This window comes from Solanum tuberosum, unplaced genomic scaffold (assembly GCF_000226075.1).
Source record: "Solanum tuberosum cultivar DM 1-3 516 R44 unplaced genomic scaffold, SolTub_3.0 scf00386, whole genome shotgun sequence".
Classification (NCBI taxonomy): Eukaryota; Viridiplantae; Streptophyta; class Magnoliopsida; order Solanales; family Solanaceae; genus Solanum; species Solanum tuberosum.
Window position 1 is genome coordinate 63,942 of NW_006239320.1, and position 19,668 is coordinate 83,609.

The 19,668-nt window shown below is 36.1% G+C and overlaps 4 protein-coding genes across 9 annotated transcripts; all 4 read right to left on the reverse strand.

The window, feature by feature from the left end:
- Positions 1–1,555: 1,555 nt before the first annotated feature.
- On the reverse strand, positions 1,556–6,153 carry LOC102601679 (zingipain-2-like). 2 transcript variants are annotated; one of them, XM_015302966.1, is made up of 6 exons: positions 5,970–6,153; positions 3,573–3,950; positions 2,836–3,068; positions 2,609–2,746; positions 2,044–2,505; positions 1,556–1,872 (listed from the first exon to the last, which is right to left on the reverse strand). In XM_015302966.1, exons 2-6 carry the CDS (start codon positions 3,838–3,840, stop codon positions 1,729–1,731), a joined length of 1,245 nt encoding a protein of 414 aa, XP_015158452.1. In that variant the 5' UTR covers positions 3,841–3,950; positions 5,970–6,153; the 3' UTR covers positions 1,556–1,728. The 2 variants fall into 2 exon arrangements, with proteins under 2 accessions (XP_015158452.1, XP_015158451.1); XM_015302965.1 differs by lacking the exon at positions 5,970–6,153 and having other exon boundaries at positions 3,573–4,141.
- An 89-nt stretch (positions 6,154–6,242) lies between these two features.
- LOC102585894 (pentatricopeptide repeat-containing protein At4g02750-like) lies at positions 6,243–9,300 on the reverse strand. Of its 4 annotated transcripts, none has more exons than XM_015302964.1 (2): positions 6,775–9,300; positions 6,243–6,440 (listed from the first exon to the last, which is right to left on the reverse strand). In XM_015302964.1, the coding sequence occupies exon 1, from the start codon at positions 9,213–9,215 to the stop codon at positions 6,987–6,989; it is 2,229 nt and encodes a 742-aa protein (XP_015158450.1). In that variant the 5' UTR covers positions 9,216–9,300; the 3' UTR covers positions 6,243–6,440; positions 6,775–6,986. The 4 variants fall into 4 exon arrangements, with proteins under 4 accessions (XP_015158450.1, XP_015158449.1, XP_015158448.1 ...); XM_015302963.1 differs by having other exon boundaries at positions 6,243–6,476; XM_015302962.1 differs by having other exon boundaries at positions 6,682–9,300.
- Positions 9,301–9,404: 104 nt separating this feature from the next.
- On the reverse strand, positions 9,405–13,171 carry LOC102587126 (low-temperature-induced cysteine proteinase-like). Its single transcript, XM_006362335.2, has 5 exons — positions 11,922–13,171; positions 11,205–11,443; positions 10,967–11,104; positions 10,408–10,875; positions 9,405–9,780 (listed from the first exon to the last, which is right to left on the reverse strand). The coding sequence occupies exons 1-5, from the start codon at positions 12,421–12,423 to the stop codon at positions 9,637–9,639; spliced, it is 1,491 nt and encodes a 496-aa protein (XP_006362397.1). The 5' UTR covers positions 12,424–13,171; the 3' UTR covers positions 9,405–9,636.
- Positions 13,172–13,289: 118 nt separating this feature from the next.
- On the reverse strand, positions 13,290–18,625 carry LOC102587455 (probable phosphoribosylformylglycinamidine synthase, chloroplastic/mitochondrial). Of its 2 annotated transcripts, none has more exons than XM_006362337.2 (4): positions 18,463–18,625; positions 17,981–18,037; positions 13,704–17,892; positions 13,290–13,607 (listed from the first exon to the last, which is right to left on the reverse strand). In XM_006362337.2, exons 2-3 carry the CDS (start codon positions 18,023–18,025, stop codon positions 13,705–13,707), a joined length of 4,233 nt encoding a protein of 1,410 aa, XP_006362399.1. In that variant the 5' UTR covers positions 18,026–18,037; positions 18,463–18,625; the 3' UTR covers positions 13,290–13,607; position 13,704. The 2 variants fall into 2 exon arrangements, with proteins under 2 accessions (XP_006362399.1, XP_006362398.1); XM_006362336.2 differs by having other exon boundaries at positions 17,981–18,040.
- Between the last annotated feature and the right edge of the window lie 1,043 nt (positions 18,626–19,668).

A 19,668-nucleotide genomic window follows, 5' to 3' on the forward strand; every position in this document is an offset into this window, starting at 1 on the left:
AGTCATTTTTTAAAGAGCTCATATTTCCTTATTCCTTTAATTATCTAAGATAATAGTTAGTAAATTTCTTATAAATCTATAATTTTAAAATCTAATATAGCTTATTGAATTTTCAATGAAGTTGATTTTTTATTTCTTTTCATTAAAGTTTGAAATAAAATTCTAATATTTGTACAACGCTGTTAAAAGCAAACAAAAGAAGACCTCATTTGTTTCTACTTCAATTTTTCGTGTCTCGATATTTTTGTCGTCACTAGAGATTAGTGTAAGTTTGAAACTTAAAAATAATTAAACTACATATCATGCGATTTGATTTTTAAAATTTTAGAACATTTATTCATAAAAAAATATTAATAGTACATAGTTCGATTTTGAATTTTTTAGTGCGTCCATTTATCAAAAAAAAATTTGCTTATATAATTCTTGGACACCCTTCGTGAAATTTCTAGCTACGCCACTGTGTATAACTAATACCCACATAACTTATTCCACCTTCTACCCTGCATAACTTTATACATAGATTCCCTCATAAGTTATGTTGGTATTAATTATGTAGGACTACAAAAAATGCAACCAAACACCGTATAAATTAATACATGAATAACTTTTATACAACATGTAAATTCTTACCAACCAAACATGGTATAAGTTATGTTGACTTTTATACCTAATACAAAACTTCTACCAAACACAGTAAAGCTAATGCAACTTTTTATACATGAATAAGATGTCTCTTATACAGTAACAAACGGCCCCTTAGTCCATCTTTCTATCAATCCATTTCTAAAGTCTTTCATATTTGGTTTGTGGGATGAGATAGGATGAAAGAACTTTTGTAATAAGGTTGTGTTTTTGATAAACTTATAAATTGATTAAACTAGTTTAAAAGTAGTTTTTGGTTTATTTTGTTTTTAGTAGACCAAAATTGCTTATGATATGAAAATTGCTTATCAACATTCTTTTACCAACCGTTTATTATCAATTTCAATACTCATATAAAAATACGTAAGTACTTATTTTTAAAATCAGTTTCATCATTTAAAAATCTAGATTACCGATCCTCCTCTTGCTACCTCATTTCTTCTTATTTTCTCATTTATTTTGAGTTGAGCTAATTTGGGAACAGATTTTGGTTTTAAACTACCAGTGCTGCTCTCTCTTGCTTATACAATGTTTGACTGATTGGTAAAATAAAAAAGGCTCATCTTCTCCTAATTAAACTATTTATATAACAATGTAAGATTAGCAACAGAAATATCTCAAATTGTTTTATTCCAAATAAAATGGGAAATCCACACACACAGAAATATCATAGATGCCTTATCATGTCTATTTTTTTTAAAACGGGGAGGAGATTACAAGGTAGAGAATCAAACCCTCACAATTCATGTCAAGTTTTCTTGTTTTATGAGTGATTTCCTATTTGATAGTCCAAATGAGTTTTTTTTCCAGATGCAATAGATTTTCAAACTTTTCCAGGATTGGAAACAGAAGCATGGGAAAAGTTACAATCATGAAAAAGAAGAAAAGATGAGATTAGAGATTTTTTTAAAAGTAATGTGAATGCAATTGTGATTCATAAATTATTATACATAGATAACCAAAGGTTGTTTTTACATTTTTCTTTTATATATTTTTATACAATATTTACTTGACAACAAGAACCAGATTAACACTAAGAGTTGCCAATTGGGATGATAAAAGTTATAATAACTTAGATAAGTTGTTTCAGCGCATCACAGCAAACTGATTCCTCTTCCATTGGAAAGTTTGGTCCATTTCTTCTATTCCCTTAGTACCACTACTCCATGGTAGCTTGAGCTTGGCTATTGTTCTCTTCCTTGCAGCAACTCCAATTTTGTCTCCATAATCCTGCAAAAAGGGAAACAAAACTTTATCTTATTACATTAGGAGAAAGAGGAAGGCACAGGGGTGTGAGAATTTGACTCACACCTATCAAGTGTATGTGTGAAAGACCTCACGAGTACCACTAGACTATAAGTCTCGGTGGTATGAAGAAGCTATTGAAGATTTAAGTCATACCTTGTGGCAGAGGCCTTGTAAAACATCACAATATGGGAAGTCTTGAGGGCAGCATAATCTTGAATTCTCACAGCAAACACCATTTTCAATAGGACAGCATCCGTGAACTAAGCACTTGCCAAAGAAATCTAAGCCGCAGCAGCATGTTTGACCTTCTGGACAGTAAAATAAGCCGTCTTCGCATATATTTGGTTTTGGAGAAGGTGGTGGAGGAACCAGAGGGGATGGTGGAGTGGAAGACGATTCTTTCATGGGATAAGAAGCCAATGAATTAATAGCACATATCCCATATGGCAAACTAGTATTCCTTTTTATATATGCATATCCCTCCATACCCCAAAACTTTCCCCATGAATTCTTGATAATCCAATAGTCAACTCCTCCTTCAGAACCGTATCCTACAATTAGTACTGCATGAGATAAGTCATCTGGATTACTAGAGCATTCTCCATCATAGATTCCCTGCATTAAACCCCAAAAACAGAGAAAGGCCAAGAGCTTAATATTGGGATTGTTGAAAGAAGACAGAAGTAACAATAAGAATGACACAATATATATGAGTTACCCCTGCATATAGCTGAAAATCAAGGCCTTTTCCATCTATGCCTACACTAACGGGTTGTCTAGCAACAGCACAAAGTAGGGCACCTTCTTCTTGTGCAACATCTTGGTATCCATCAATTGTTACAGCCTTCTTGTTCAACTGTTGAGCAAAAATGATCAACATTTTCTCCTAAAAATGAAAAAGCTAAAAGAAACAAAGATGTATAGGAAATTGCAGCCATCACATGCCTTGTTGTAACTGCAAGTGCCTCGAGATTCGGTGTATGGATAATCAGCTGCTGAATCAATGCCCCTATTGTTGATCACAAATTTAAAAGCAGGGTCCATAAGTCCACCTTCACACCCTTTATTGGCGGTGTCACAGTTGACAAGTTCTTGAGTTGAAAGGCTAATAAGTTCACCAGTGACTAATGCATTTATTCCTTCTATAGCTCCACATGCAGAAAATGCCCAACAACATCCTGCATTTGTAATGCAGAGAATCAAAGATATTTGCAGAAGGCGCATATTTTCAGGCTCACTGATATCCCAAGACATCATTGGTTCAGCTGCCTAATTTGGGAGTACTCTCGGAAGCTTTGGTACTATACCATCCTTCTACTAGGTAATCACTAGATCAACAAAGTGCTTATAATGGAAGTGAAGTAGCAAAAAATTGAAGGTTGTACTCCTGACTTTTACTCATTCTTTCCCATTAAATAGGCATCAACAAATTGGGAACTAAAGATCTATGAACTAACTGATGCTACTGTTGTGCCTCTCTTTTGTTCAAAACAAGACTTCCATGTATAATATCGAGTTTAAGTTGTATGCAGTGACACCGTAAAAGATCTTTACACAATGATATGTCACTTATAAGGTAATTACAAGTAAATGTCCATGATATGCCTTAAACCATTATACGCTAAAAATCGAGAATTGTGAAAGACTGAATTTAATATGCAGAAGAGATTAGCACAGCTTACCACATGCTCCTTGGTTCTTAACCTCAGTGACAACCCCATGTTTCCTCCAATCCTTAGAAGGAGGAGCAACACAAGAATTTGCAGAAATAACGGTCTTGTTCTGCTGGTTGAAAGGCATCTTAATCTTTGAAGTATGGACTTGGCTAAACTCTTCATTGCTCATATCAGCAAAATTGTTCAAACCAACTAAATGGTCTGATTCTGACCTCCTCTTTGAGTTCTTGTCCACTATATACTTCACATTCCTTTTAAAATTCTCCAACCTCATTTCTTCCTCTTTCTCATTCTTGTAAATTTTCCCATGCTTCTGTTTCCATTCTTGGAAAAGTTGGAAAACTCTTTCTTCTGAAAGCAACTCTTGCGGCTTGTCTATTAATTCTGGAAAATCAGTAGTAAAAGCAGAAATTTGAGATGATAATGCTGCTAAGATCAAGAAAAGTGGGAAACTAAGAAGAAGAAAAAGGTGGAATTTTTGTGTATTTCCCATATTTTATTTTAGTAACACAATCCAATAAATGACTTTGAGATTCTTCTGTTATATATAGCTTTTGAAAAGATGACCCTTATGGTCATGAATAAGTTAGGAAGAGGAACAAGCCTACAAACTTTTATCTGTTAATTATTTGATTGAACAATAATGTAACGATATTTTTTAAAAGGCTAGTGAGTGATATTTTCAGTGCACTTGCTCCTAAAACTTTATCCTGTAGTAAAGATACTAATTAGTTTATTGGATATTTATTTCTAAGAGACTGTGATAGATGTTTTTTTTATCTTTACTCCAAAACATTTCTCATCCACCCCTTATTATCCAATTATCAGAAACTCGATAGGATATTAAGCCAAGCTGATAAAATCATCAATCTTCTGTCTAAATTCCAATATTGATATATGAATTTACTGAAATATAATTCACTGGACCCCAATTTGGAATTTTGTAGTATTTGTAAGTTTAGTGGTGCCAGTTTTTTGGGGCCCATTACCACTAGAAATGAATAGCATACTATCCTTTCTGGATTTTATGCAGTTTGAGAAATATTTGGTGTAAGAATTATGTATTAGCCTATTTAAAACGTAGTAAAGCAATTTTACTTATAGCAGCAAACACAGTTAATCTCTCTCTCAACTAACGCAGTATTAAGAAGGAAACATAATTTAGTTACTGCAACAAATTTAAATTACAAAATAGTAATAAATTTGTGACCGTTCAAGTTATGACATATAAAGTGAAACAGAGAGTAGTAATTTTAACTAGTTTATGGCCTGTCCTCCATAAGAGTAAGCATGTTTTTTGTGTTGCATCATCACACAAAGATATTTATTCTACTTCAAAAGATTAAAGTGATAATAGGCAACACAAAGTACAAGTGACAAGTTTGAGGGGTATTTATGTCTTTTTCCTTGTTTTTGTGGTTAAGAAATGATTCTTTCAATGCATTGCATCAATAAAAGGAAATTGCCCTTCTTTAGCATCCTGACCGAAAGCTAAGTCATGTAAAATGAATGTTACTCATTTTCTCTTTCTAAACTTAAGTGATTTTAATTTCTAGATTGTATGGTAAATTTATAAGCTAATAAATTTATGTCCACAATATTACATACTTTAGTATTTCTTCTTCTTTTCAAGTTATGACAACATGATATTTTGATGGTAATAACATTTCAAGCTTTATTGCACAACAATAGACAAGTTCAAACCTAAAGATAATTAAGATATAGAATAAAGCAAGTGTATGATTAAAACATATTTTTATTTGTCCTACTAGTTATTAATAAAAATGGAGAACATTATCCATAATATATCAGTAAGCTAAAGACTAAAATCAATTATAAAGCTTGTAGGCTTGTTGTATTTTGTTTGAAGAGTAATCGGTCCCTTTTTTCGTTTTCTCATATAAAGTCCATGATTTTAGTTTTATGGATTAGTATGAGAAAACGAAAAAGAGGGATCGATTTGTCTTCAAACAAAAAAATAAATTACGATAAATCAACAAGCTTTATGATCCATTTCAGTCTTTGGCTTATTGATATGTTGTGGATAGTGCTCTCCGTTTTCATTAATAATTAGTAGAACAAACAAAAGATGCTCTAATTATATACTTGCATTGGTATCTTGATTATCTTTAGGTTTGAACTTGTCTACTATGAAACAAAGTTTGAAATGTCAGTTAGTGAGTTATTACTATCATTTTGTCACTAAAAATTATAAAAAGAAGAAGAATTATTAAAGTACGTAATATTGTGGACATAACATATGTACTTTCCTATATCTATTTTTTTTTTCATCTTTTAGCTTATACATTTACTATTTCTACAAAACCAAAATTGTTATTGAAACCATCTCTAAGTTCAGAAAAAGAAAAACGAAAAAGTTTTAAAGTATAGATCATAAATTACCTTCACTACCAGATGCTAAAGAAGGGGACGTTCCTCTTCTGCAACAGCTATATAGTTGAAAATCAAGGATGCTCCCGTTGATGTCCACACTACCAAGTTTTAGAGCAACAACACAAATAAGGGCACTTTCCTCTTCTGCAACTTCTTGGTATCAATCAATTGTTACAACCTTGTGGTGGTTCACCTGTTGAGGAAGATATTTGAACAATGACCACGTTATTAAAGGAAAATATTTGAAAAATGGATAGAAGACATGGTCATCACATGCCTTGTTGTAATTGCAACTGCCTTGAGAAGCAGTGTTTAGATACAGAAGCTGAATCAATGGTGCCAGCGTTGATCACCCATTCAAAAGCAGGGTTCATAAGGCCACCTTGATCACGGTCATTATTGTATTGAATTATCACAATCAATAAGTTCTTGAGCAGAAAGGCTAATAAGTTCACAATCTTCCAGTCAAATCAGAAAGTCCTTCAACAGAACAAAGTCCATTATGTTGACATAATCCTACAATGCACGAATTGTTATGGAAGTGCAAAAGGAGAGACGGTAAGAAATACTTATGTGCAATTTTAATGTTCTCTAAGATCAGGAAAAATGAAGAAGATAGGAGATACTACAAGGATAGAAGAAAAGTATTGATGATAAGACAGTAGATTCTACAAGTAGTGTTATACGCACATTATATAAGGGCAAACTTGGATTCACCTACCTGGCAATACCAATGTACCATTCACGGTCATGAGCTGCTTTAACACATAATCACTGCAAAGATCTACACTAATATCCAGACAACAGCAGTTACCTCATAAGCAAGTTTTTAATTCACTCTTCTGGTTACATCTTGCAGAATTCCATTCCAGCTCTATATGCGTTCTGTTGCAGATGCAAAGGATTTTCCAGACATTGGAGTGATTTTCTCATCTGCCATACAGTCCTGCAAAGCCACCTTGCAGCCCTAAACCAGAAGTGATTTTGTGAATGCATGTTTGGCGCTTTAACATACATGCTTATGGCTCAATTATCTGAGTCAAGACAAAATGATGTCATCGCAGGCATATGGCCCATATCCATCATCTGAGCAGTTAAAGTGAACAGCATGTTAAAGTTCTCCACTGACTGCACTGAAGTATCACCACAAAGAAAAACAAGCAACTGATTCCTATCCTCAACCCAGCTGCATCCTGGTAGTCTGCCTGCTCCACTCTTTTTTATTGTTTCCCGAACTCTCTCCACATCACCCCATCTTCCTAGCTCAGCATACATGTTTGATAAGACAACCAGATTTGTCGATGTATGAGGTTCAAGTTCAAGAAGCTTCTCAATAGCACAGCCAGCAATCTTTATATTGTTATGCATGCGACAAGCCCCAAATAGGGCACCCCACATTTCTACAGTGACATTTTTTTTCATATCCTTTATTAGAAGGAAAGCTTCTTCTAACCTCCCTGCTCGCCCAAGTAAGTCAACCATGCAAGCATAACGTTCACATGAAGGAGTAATAGAATACTTTCTGGTCATGTGCTCAAACAAATTTGCACCAGCATCACTCAAGCCAGCATGCTTACATGCAGATAAAACACTAACAAATGTGAGTTCATCAGGAACGACTTCTTTATCTTCCATTTCTTGAAAAAGTTTGACAGCCTCCTGCCCATATCCATTTAAAGCATAGCCAGCAAGCAAGGAATTCCAGGATATAACATCAGCATTGTCAACATCTTCAAACATTTTTTCTGCATCAAAGATCTTTCCACACTTCGCATACATAATGATTAAAGCATTACAAACTGATAAATTTTTCACATAACCGGTTTTTATAGCCGCTTGATGAAGTTGCTTGCCGATATGCTCAGCTGCAAGATTGGAACAGGAACTTAATGTTGAAGCAAACGTAGAATGATCTGGTTTCTTGCCATCACGTGTCATCGTGATGAAATATTTAAGTGCATCTACATAAAAACCATTTTGGGTATAACCTGAAATTAGAGAATTCCAAGAAATTACATTTCTTTCCCCCATATTCTCAAAGATCTCAAGTGCTTTTTCCATTTGTCCCACTTGAGCATAACCTGCTATCATTGTATTCCAAACAACTATGCTCTTTGGTTCCATCTTTTCAAACAGACCAAAAGCTTCATCAATCCGTCCACATTGAGCATAGCCTACAATCATTGTATTCCAACAAACAACATCACGAGTAGCAGTTCGATCAAATACCCAACGAGCTTTATCCATCATGTTGTTTTGGATGTACCCTGAAATCATTGCTGTTCGTGCACCAACATTTCTGTATGGCATTTGATCCAACAAATCCCTTGCTTCTTTTAGCTTTCCAGCACGACAATAACCATCAATCATTGTTGTATAAGCCACGGCACTTCTCTGAGACATTCTATTAAATAATGAAGCAGCCATGTCAATTTTTCCATTCTGGACATATGCAGCTAACATGGCATTCCAAGTAACCTCATTTTTCTCCGGTATTTGGTCAAAAATCATTTCAGCCTCCAATATCATCCCATATCGTGCAAATCCACTCAGCATTGTCACCCATGAAACAACATTTGGACTAGGAATCTTAGCAAAAACCTCTTTAGCAGAATCCAAATCCCCAACCTCAATAAACCCACCCAATAATAAATTCCAAGAAATGACGTCCTTCTCTTCAATATCCTCAAAAAATTTCAATCCAAATTGCATTTCCCCATTCTGGGTATATCCCAAAAGCATCGAATTCCATGAAACTAAATTCTTAGCCGGCATACCATCAAACATTTTCCTAGCATCATCTAACCTTCCAGCTTTTGCATACCCTGTAATCATTGCATTCCAGCAAGCTATATTACTTTTATCAGGAAGCAACTCAAACACATCTCTAGCCTTTTCAAGCTCCCCACTGCGCGCGTAACAAGTTATCATCAATGCATAAGTAAAATGGTCTCTCTGAGGCATTTTATCGAACAGTTCACATGCTTTCTCAACTTGACCATTAAGCAAATACCCATTAATCATTGTATTCCAAGAGATTAAATTTTTAAACAACATTTTGTCGAACAGCTTGCGTGCATGGATGATTCTACCATTCTTGGCATATGCAGAAATCATAGAATTGTAGGTGACAGTATTAGGGTGTGTGATTCTGTTGAACACTCTGATGGCTTCATCTATTTGTCCCCTTTTCCCTAACTGTGTTATCTTCAGATTTTGCTGGATGATTGTTCTTCCTCTACTTAAACTTGCCATTCAAATATATTATTATCTTCGGAATTGTACTGCGCCTTATAACGAATTTGCCCAGCACTTCCTGACCTAAAAAAGAGAGCCAAGTATTACCGAATTTAAAATTGGGGGCGAGTTATTTGATTATGAGCTTGACATGTGTTCGAGTATAACAGATGAAATTTTTGTAACTAGGGAGATGGAGCAAAAATATACTTAAATACAAAAAAATTGTTTATACATGCCTTAAAACACAACACGATATGTTTAAAATTACAAAGATCCGAAAGATAACCTTGACATATTATACACACTGGGATTGTTTTTTAAAAGAAAAATGTGGGGAAGGGGAAATGGGCTAATAAGGTGGTAAATTCAAAGAGTCAACCAACTGAGATACTAAGATTCTCGAAAGTCTAGTGTTTTTTATTAAGAAATGTTGGTTTCAACGCATTGCAGCAACATGATTTCTCTTCCATTTCAGAGTTTGGCTCATCTCCTCTATTGCTTCAGTGTTAGTTCTCCATGGTAACTTGTACTTGGCCATTTTTCTCTTCCTTGCTTCCACTCCAATTTTGTCTCCATGATCCTGCAAAAAAAAGGAAAGAAATAATCAAACAAATCATAATTTATTTAAATTTCTAAAGATTTGTTCTATCTGTATTATTTGGGACCTTTTTCTATCACATTGAATATTTAATCTTTGGTAGAAAGCGTTTTGCTCTGATATATTTGGTGTAGGAAGCGATAAGCGATTAGTTGGACCGGTTGATTTCAGGATGTTTAAAGCAAAGCGAAAATTATTTACTCTTTGATTTATCCAAAGTGAGTTATTTTAGGCATTGTACTATTTTCTGATGGTATCTAATAATTGAGCAAAATTTTGCAACCTTAAATATCTTTCAAACCCTTTTGCCTTGCTTTTAGTCTGTAAAGATTACTCCTAGTACCTTGTTGATGATGACAAATCTAATCTATTTAGCATGGTACCTCCAACTGCCGCAAATCGCAATAATTTGGTGTAAAACTTTATTATGTGACTCAACATGGATTTAATGAGAATCTTAAGAGTGATCTAGCTTAAGAGTTGTAACATCAAATTCCCTTGCATCATACATATCTCTCATTTATGTAGCTTCAAATTACTCAGAAACCATTTGAAAACCAAATGTTGGATTTTTTTTTCCTTAAGAAATTGTTACAGGAGAAGTCATACCTTGAGGCAGAGACCAGCATAAACATCACAAATGGGATAGTCCGCTGGGCAGCAATAGTTTGATCCATCACAACAAACACCGTTCTCATAGGGGCAGCAGCCCTGCTCTAAGCACATGCCAGAGAACTCTAACTCACAACAACATGTTTGGTCTCCTGGACAGTAACTGAAATCTCCACATTCACTTGGTTTTGGAGTAGGCGGGGGAGGTGGTGGAATGGCTGGAGACGGATAAGGAGATGGTGATGATTCTTTCGTTGGATATGAAGCCAATGAATTAATGGCACAAATCCCATATGGCAAATTAGTGTTCCTTCTTATATATCCATACCCTTCCATTCCCCACTCTGTACCCCATGAGTTCTTGATAATCCAATAGTCATCATGTCCATCAGAACCATATCCAACTATTAGTACTCCGTGGGATACGTTATTTGGATCATCAGAGCATTCTCCATCATAGATTCCCTGAATTGACACCAAAACAGAATAGAAACAAAAAATCACATCATTTTTGGGATTACTGACATGTGAATATGGAATAATAGAAAATAGTTACCCCTTGGTATAGTTGAAAATCAGGGCTGCTTCCGTCAATGGCCACACTAACAGGTTGTTGAGCAGCAGCACAAAGAAGGGCACTTTCCTCCTTTGGAACATCTCGGTATCCATCAATTGTTACAACCTTATGGTTCACCTATTGAGGAAAATATTTGAAGAATGATCAAGTTTTGAAAAAGGGAAAAATATTTGGAAACTGGATAGAAGACTTGGATGTGAAATTGATCATCACATGCCTTGCTGTAATTGCAATGACCTTGAGAATGGGCAGTGTATGGATAATCAGCTGCTGAATCAATGCCGCTGTTGTTTATCACCCATTCAAAAGCAGGGTCCATAAGTCCACCTTTACAGCCACTATTATGTGAAGTATCACAATCAATAAGTTCTTGTTCAGAAAGGCTAATAAGTTCACCAGCAACTATTGCATTTATTCCCTCCATTGCTCCAGACGCCGAGAATGCCCAACAAGCTCCTGCAAAAGTTTTGCTTAGATCAAATATATTACTCTAATGATGTACACAAGTGCATATGCCATCTTATTGCTCCATTAGTGATAGAGTTTCGGACCTTTTAGTACTATTGACTTGTAATTTGAGCCAACAAAAAGTAGTAAGACTGTAATTTAGACCAATTTGCAGATTCAACTCATTTAATTTCTTTTATTTGGATTTCTTAGTGCTTGATGCAAAGACAACAAGCTACCTAGAAGTAAAACATGTATTTAGTGTAAACCAATACTATAAATATATAAAAACACAATGAAATATGCCTAAATACAACATCAAGCAATCATCTACAGAGGAGAGTCATACTTAAAGATTAAATAAGTACCCCCACCGTTTCAATCTATCCGTCTTACTTTCCTTTTTATCCGTTCCAAAAAAATCTACTAAAAACAAGCTATAGCAACATGAACTGACAATGGTAAGAGAAGACAAGTGTAAAGTTACCACATTCTCCTTGGTCCTTGACCTTAGTGACAGCTCCATGTTTCCTCCAGTCCATTGAAGGAGGAGCATCACAAGAAAATGGAGTTGGTTTTTTTCCGACTTTCTTCATCTGAATAGTCTTTCTCTTGTTAAAGGGCATCGTAATCTTGGAAGTATGAACTTGTCTAAACTCTTCATTGCTCATATCAGCAAATTTTGTCAAACCAACCAAATAGTCTGAATCTGATTTCCTCTTGGAGTTCTTTTCCACTATATACTTCACATTCCTTTTAAAATTCTCCAACTTCACTTCTTCCTCTTTCTCTTTCTTGTAAACTTTCCCATGCTTCTGTTTCCATTCTTGAAAGAGTTGGAACACTCTTTCTTCTGAAAGAGGCTCAGTTGGTCTATCTAGCATTGGAAAATCAGTAGTAAAAGAAGAAACTTGAGATGATAATGCAACAAAGATCAAGAAAAGTGGGAAAAGGAAAAGGAAGAGAGGAGGACTCTGTTTGCTTCTCATTTTTCAGTTACACTAAACAGTTATTGACTTTGTGATCATTCTAGTCCTAATTTCATTGTTTTATAGCTTTAGCAAAAGAGTTTAAGTTACGTATACGGACGGATAGTGTAAATAGTTTTTTCACTATCAGGTTACATTTATTTGTTGTAACACGTAAATACATCTTATTGTCAAGATTTTACATCCCACATTTTGAGGAGACATACTTATATAGATATCTTTAGGTGACCTGATAGTAAAAAAAAATATTTACACTTAAATAATAGCCTACGCGATTCCAATATGCAAGCTTTTTTCAGCTATATATGGTTTAAAGTGATGAATGAGGAAGGGTAGAGTGGTAGGTGTGGGTATCGGGTATGTAAGACACATTTTCTGGTATGTAACATGTGATAATGTATGGGTGGCAAAACAGAGATTGTTTTTTTCTTTAGCTCAATTGGGCCAATAAAGCAGGGAATACCATGGCAAAAATATATCACTAGTAAAGAAATAATTTCTCAAAATAAAGTCTTTTGGTGTATTGGAACAAGTAATGTTTGCAGCTATAGATTAAGACAGGAAAATTGACTTATATATGCAGTAGCATTTGCAAGGGAACAACTGATTAAGGCAGGAAATTGACATATTACACTGTAATACGGTTGTCCAGAAAAGTTGTGAGGGTAGTTGTATCGTAAACTCGAAAAAAAAAAATCACGTTGAGCTATATATTGGTAGGTTCTAAATTATTCAATCAATCGCCAATTTGTGAAGGACAAGTGCACTTAATCTTGAGACCAAAGGATAAAAATAAGTGATTAAAATTGAGTGAGTCTCTGCATATTAAAAAGATGGGTAAATTTTGATAGGTGAACCATAATAAATAGTGTCAATGGTGCCATGTGATATTGATGCTATATAGATTTCCCAAACAAGTCAAAAAGACAGCAGAATTGTCTAAGGAACTGTGCTTATAGTTTCAGTTACGCATTTGATTCATCAAAATACTTGGCATTAGAACCAGAACGAGAACCAAATATATTCTTAAAAACGCTAAAAGGCACGATAAGAATGTCGAAAAACTCATTAGTTTGTCCCATCGTATCTGCAACCAAATTGCAAAAAGCTCAATCTCTGCACCTTCAGTGCTTCTATGTTGTTTGTTAAACACAAATATCACGCCTTTGGGATTTTTGGAAGATCTGCACATTTGATAAGAGCATGAATATATGTTCCAACATGCATAGCTAGATGAGAGAAAGGGTTTGATTATAATAAAGTTAGTTAAGGAGTTATACCTTATGAGCACCATTCTCTGGCATTTTGAAACATGCGCAACCAGGGGCTTGGGCCTTTCTTCTCCACATCCCAATTTTTAGGATACCATGGGTACTGCCACATCAAGAAACAGCGTTCTGGATGAGGCATCATTGCGAGATGTCTACCATCTGGAGAACAAATTGCAGCTACACCCAAAGGAGAACCATTAGGATTGAAAGGATATACTTCGGTTGGTGTGCCATCATCATCGCAATACTTCACTGGCGCCAAGTTGGAGCCAAGAATATGATTGAAAATACTATCATCAGGGAAATAAGCTCTTCCTTCACCATGAGCAGCCCAAACACCTAATGTACTACCTTCCATACCTTTGAACATTATGGCTGGTGTTTCTTCTATTGTCACATTCGTGAAGCGACATTCAAACCTTCCAGACTCATTATGTATAAACCTCGGCTGTGATGGATCCCCTCCGGCACCAAAAACACCTCCTACTTGGGGCCCTGGCACCCAACCCAATAGAGCCATAAGTTGGCACCCATTGCAAACTCCTAGGCTGAAAGTGTCCGGACGGTTATAAAATGCCTGAAATTGGTTTAGAAGAGGCTGATTAAAGCGAATGGACGCTCCCCAGCCTTTGGCAGAATCAAGTACATCAGCATAACTAAAACCTCCAACAAACACAATTCCTCTAAATTCATCCAGTGTGATGACTCCATTGAGAAGGTCTGACATTGCAACATCCCATGGTTCAAATCCAGCAGCAGAAAAAGCTGCAGACATTTCTCTATCACCATTGCTGCCTTCCTCCCGGATAACTGCAACCTTTGGCTTTGAAATGGCAGTCATATACTTATCATCAGTAAATGTTGGCGTGAAAGATAGTTTCCAGGATGGTTCATGCCGATTTTTTAACCCTTCTTTTTCTAATTCTACACATGAATCCAGTCTTTGGAACTTTTCCAGTTGAAAGCTAGTCTCTTCCCACATATCCCTGAGAACAGAAGTTTCCTCATCCAAATGTGTAACCCCATCAACCTTCAATTCAACTATCGGAGATGAAGTAACTTGACCAATGATGTCAGCAGAAACATCACCATGGTGGAGCTTTTCCAGAACTAAATCCACGTTTTTCTTGCTAACTTCAATGAGAAGGCCAAGCTCCTCCGCAAAAAGTGTTTCGGGTATAGTGCTCCCAGAAGATGTTAAATCCAAACGAATGCCACAGTTCCCTGCAAATGCCATTTCAAGGGCATTCACTATGAGTCCCCCATCACTGATATCATGACCCGCAGAGATCAGTTCATCAGAGATTAGGTTCTGAACCTCATTAAAAACAGTTTTAAGATAAGAGACATCATCCAAATCAGGACTTTCATCTCCAATTTGATCAAACACCTGGGCAAGAGCAGATCCACCGAGTCGTCGTTTTCCTCTGGCCAAGTCAATATGAAGCAGCACACCATCATCTCCAAGCTTCAAGTCTGGAGTAACTGTCTTTGTTATATCAGGGCACGTCACATAGGTACTGATGACTAGATTCCCTGGAGCTTTAACAACTTCCTCCGATGAGTGGGCTGCCATGGAAAGACTATCTTTCCCCCCATCAATTGCAATCCCAAGTTCAATCATAGCTTCAAAAAGAGCAATAGCAGCATCATACATTGCAGCTCCTTCACCATCTAATTTTGCAGCATACATCCAATTCCCACTTGCTTTAACATCAGAAAGAGATGTAACCTTCGCCCAAACAAGATTTGTGAGTGCTTCTCCGACAGCTAGCCTTGCCATTGCTTTTGAATCCAAGAGACCTTTTATTGGCTGCTCTCCAATTGAGCATGCACCTCCAGTCAAGTCTGTATAAGTTTGAGCTATGACAGCCACATCAGCAAGAGTAATCTGCAAGGGACCCACAGTTTGCTGCTGTGCCACAAGACCAGTGACACACCTGTCAACTTTAGTGGTCAAGAATCTTTTCGAACAAACAGAAGGAAGCCTCAGGACCCTCTTCAATGAATCTAAAACTGTTGTTGCAGGAGCAATATCAAGTGGTTCACGCAGATTTTTCATGCGATTGAATTCAAATGTCTTTTTAGGCATATCACCAAGCACCTTCTCAAGCTCAAGATCCACTGCAGGTGGAGGAGGAGGCAGTCCACTAGACTTGCATTTTTCAGTTGCCACACTATCAACCAGAACAATACGGCCCTCACCATTAATTGTTCCAATAACAGCCATTGAAAGTCTTTCCCTTGAACAGATAGCTTGCAAAAGATCGCGGCTTTCAGGCTTCACCAGTATGGCATCTTGCTCCTGATATTCTGCACCCCAAATTTCCAGAACAGACATTGTGTGATCGCCAACTACAATTGCCCTTATATCAATTTTGGCACCCTGTGGGTGTATTATCTCCTTCACGACATTACAGTTTCCACCGGCACCCTGATCATGAATGCTTATGATCGGGTTGCTGTCACCCATTTCGATGCAAGCACGGACAACCCGATATAACTTTTGTGCCATCTCAGCATCTCCACGCTGCACGGCATTGAAGTCAAGCTCAGCATCATTCTGTCCACTGACCATGCTGGATGCAGCACCACCTCCCATTCCAATACGATATGCTGGTCCCCCGATCTTAACTACCAACATACCAATCTCGGGTTCTCCCTTTGTTATGTGACGGTGATCTATTTGCCCAATACCAGCACTAAACATGATTGGCTTCAACCATTCCCTCCTCTCACCACTTGGTAGTCTCATTCCAAAAGTTCGAGTATAACCCTGGATCAAGGGCTCCCCAAACTTATTCCCATAGTCTGATGCTCCATTACTAGCATCAATGAGAATCTGTAATGGTGATGCCAAGTTTGCTGGGTATGTGAAAGAAGGATCTTCCCAGGGAGCATATGACCCTTCAATGTTAAGATTTCCAACACAATATCCAGCTGTAGATGCAACAACAAAAGAACCCCTTCCAGTAGCATGGGTATCCCGGATCCGGCCTCCTGCACCTGTCTCAGCACCAGGATAAGGTGCCACAGCACAAGGGAAATTATGCGTTTCCGCTGTAAACAAGACATCAAGGTCAGTAGTAACCGTGTCCAAAGGGCATGTCGAACCAGGCTGAATAGGTCGCAATTGCTTCACTGGAAACCCCTTGATAGCACTGGAATTATCTTTGAATCCAATAACTGAATTGTTTGGATTTGCAAGCAAAGTGCTTTTGACAATCTGCATAAGAGTCTTATCCATAGGTTGACCATCTATAACAAGCTTTCCTGTAAAGAACCAGTGCCTACTATGTTCACTATTAGATTGAGCAATATCAAATAGTTCTACATTCGTCGGGTTTCGCTTAATGTCGTCCCTGAAAAGTTTGGTGTAGTACTGTAAGTCTTGCTCATCAAAGGCCAAGCCCATTTCCTCATTAATTTCTTCCAATGCCTTGCGACCCTTTTCCATGACTGGTATATATCGAACCTCCTCCGGAACTATGCTTGTCTTGAAAGAAGTAAGCTTCTCAACATAAATACACTCCGTCATTCGATCATGAACCATTGAAGCAAACTCATTAATTTGACTATCTAAAAGTGACCCCTTGACATATAATAAGTACCTCCTAGAGCGCTCCATTCTGTTTATCTCTGTTAGCCCGCATGCTTGGCAAATCGACACTGCATTAGCAGACCACGCTGTAGTGAAAGATAACCGTGGACCAACTTCAATGATATATGCATCTGGAAGTTCCCTCTGCTCTCTGTCAAGGAAACTCTCACTTCCCAAGCTCTCAGGTTCATAAGTTTCTCCTAAAAGCCATTTAAGCACAGAAAATTTATCACTTGAAAGATCTGATTTGAGTCCAATGTTGAAGCATTGTTCAGTTTTCAAGCCAATTATTTGATTAGAGATCTTTGTCTGAACCAACTTGAGAAGCTCAGCTGTGGCACTGTCTTGTAGAAACGGAACACGGTATAAATGTATCAGCTTTTCAGCAGCCTCCTGAACTTTGCCTGAATCTTCATCCACCAAGCTACTGACATTCCCTGAAACCACAGCTCTAATCTTTGCCGGAATATGGGACCTGAGTCTCAATTTTTTATGTGAATACCCAACAGGTTTCTGTCTTGGAAGTGTACCCCAAAGCAAAAGATTTGTCTGCTTACTAGAATGTCTAGGCAATGCTAGCTTTTGTCTATGTAAACCCTGCAATACAAAATAAATCAATGTTAACAGTTTTCTCAACATCATTGACACAACATATTCTTGAAAAAAATTTCAGTAATGATCATACTTGAAAGAATTCTGTTGCAGCAATGTCCCAAGCAGATGTAGCCATTGCCAAAACCTGCTGCTGCAATAAGTAAGAGGAGAATAAAATATCTTTCAGATAAACAAAATACCGGAGCCTACAATAGCAATCAAAAAGAAATTAGAAAAATTAGCAAGATAGATTTTTGGGGTCAGAAACAATCTCAACTTCTCACAAACTAACAGACTATATATATTAGCTAAAGAAAAAATACAAAAACCCAAGAAAACTTCAAATTAAATACCCCACACAAGAACACTTCTTGCTACAAAGGAGTTGCCTTTAACCCAGTTTTTGACTCTTCTTCAAAAAACAAATACACCCAAATGCTTTTTTAGCATAAAAAATTGGTGTACACACCAGTTTTGTATGCTAAAAATCAAAACTTGAAATAAAAATTTAATCTTTCTCCACCAAGTTTCAGCATAAAATAAAAAGATACAATTTTTATAGCAAGAGAATACCTTTCAGTTGTGGCTCAACCAATATCAGCTAAAATTCTTGGCAAATTGATAGTGAAAAAGGGAAGAGAGACATAAATTTCAATGGTAGGAGGAGCAAGACCAGTGATAGTGCTTGGGCTTTTGGACAAAAACCCTAGTACCCAGATATTTCTTTTTCCTTTTTTTTTTTACTTTAATTATTTATTTTATTTTCTAAGAATAAATGATTAATTGAAAATTCATTAGCTTTAGGGCTGATTTGACACAGTTTATAATTGACTCGACTTAGCCAACATTAGATGATTGTTAAATGGCTAGATTTTATTTTTTCAAATACTATAGTTTTGTTTATTAAGATACTTTTTCTCTTCTAATTTGCGGAAAATATTATATGATAGGTGAAATTCCATTATGAAAGCCCGATAAAATACTCTTCATGACTGACAGATCACATAAATAGATAGTACTAATAGTTAGGTGTAGCTCTATGTAGTCATGTAGTAAGGGGTGATCAGTTGAACACCTTTTATTTACAAATTATATTAAATATAACAAATTATACGAAGTATAGTAGTCAAAAATTATTTTTTATTTGTAAACATTAAATCTTGAATATTCTTGACGAAATTTCTGACTTCGTTGTTGAATAATGTCATTTTTTTAAGGGAAAAGGCTCAAATATGCCATCGAACTTTCAGAAAAGGCTCATTTATGCCATCCGTTAAAAGTTTGGCTCATTTATGCCATTACCGTTTAAGAAAAGGCTCATTCATGCCATTATTTTTTAACGGTGGTTTTGCAAAACCATTTTTTACACGTGGCCAATTATAATTCGGCCACGTCATTATTTTTTTAATAATAAAAATTCAAAATTCTGAACAAACATTTTTTGCAAAATCATTTTTTACACGTGGCCAATTATAATTCGGCCACGTCATTATTTTTTTAATAATAAAAATTCAAAATTCTGAACAAACATTTTTTGCAAAATCATTTTTTACACGTGGCCAATTATAATTCGGCCACGTCATTATTTTTTTAATAATAAAAATTCAAAATTCTGAACAAACATTTTTTGCAAAATCATTTTTTACACGTGGCCAATTATAATTCGGCCACGTCATTATTTTTTTAATAATAAAAATTCAAAATTCTGAACAAACATTTTTTGCAAAATCATTTTTTACACGTGGCCAATTATAATTCGGCCACGTCATTATTTTTTTA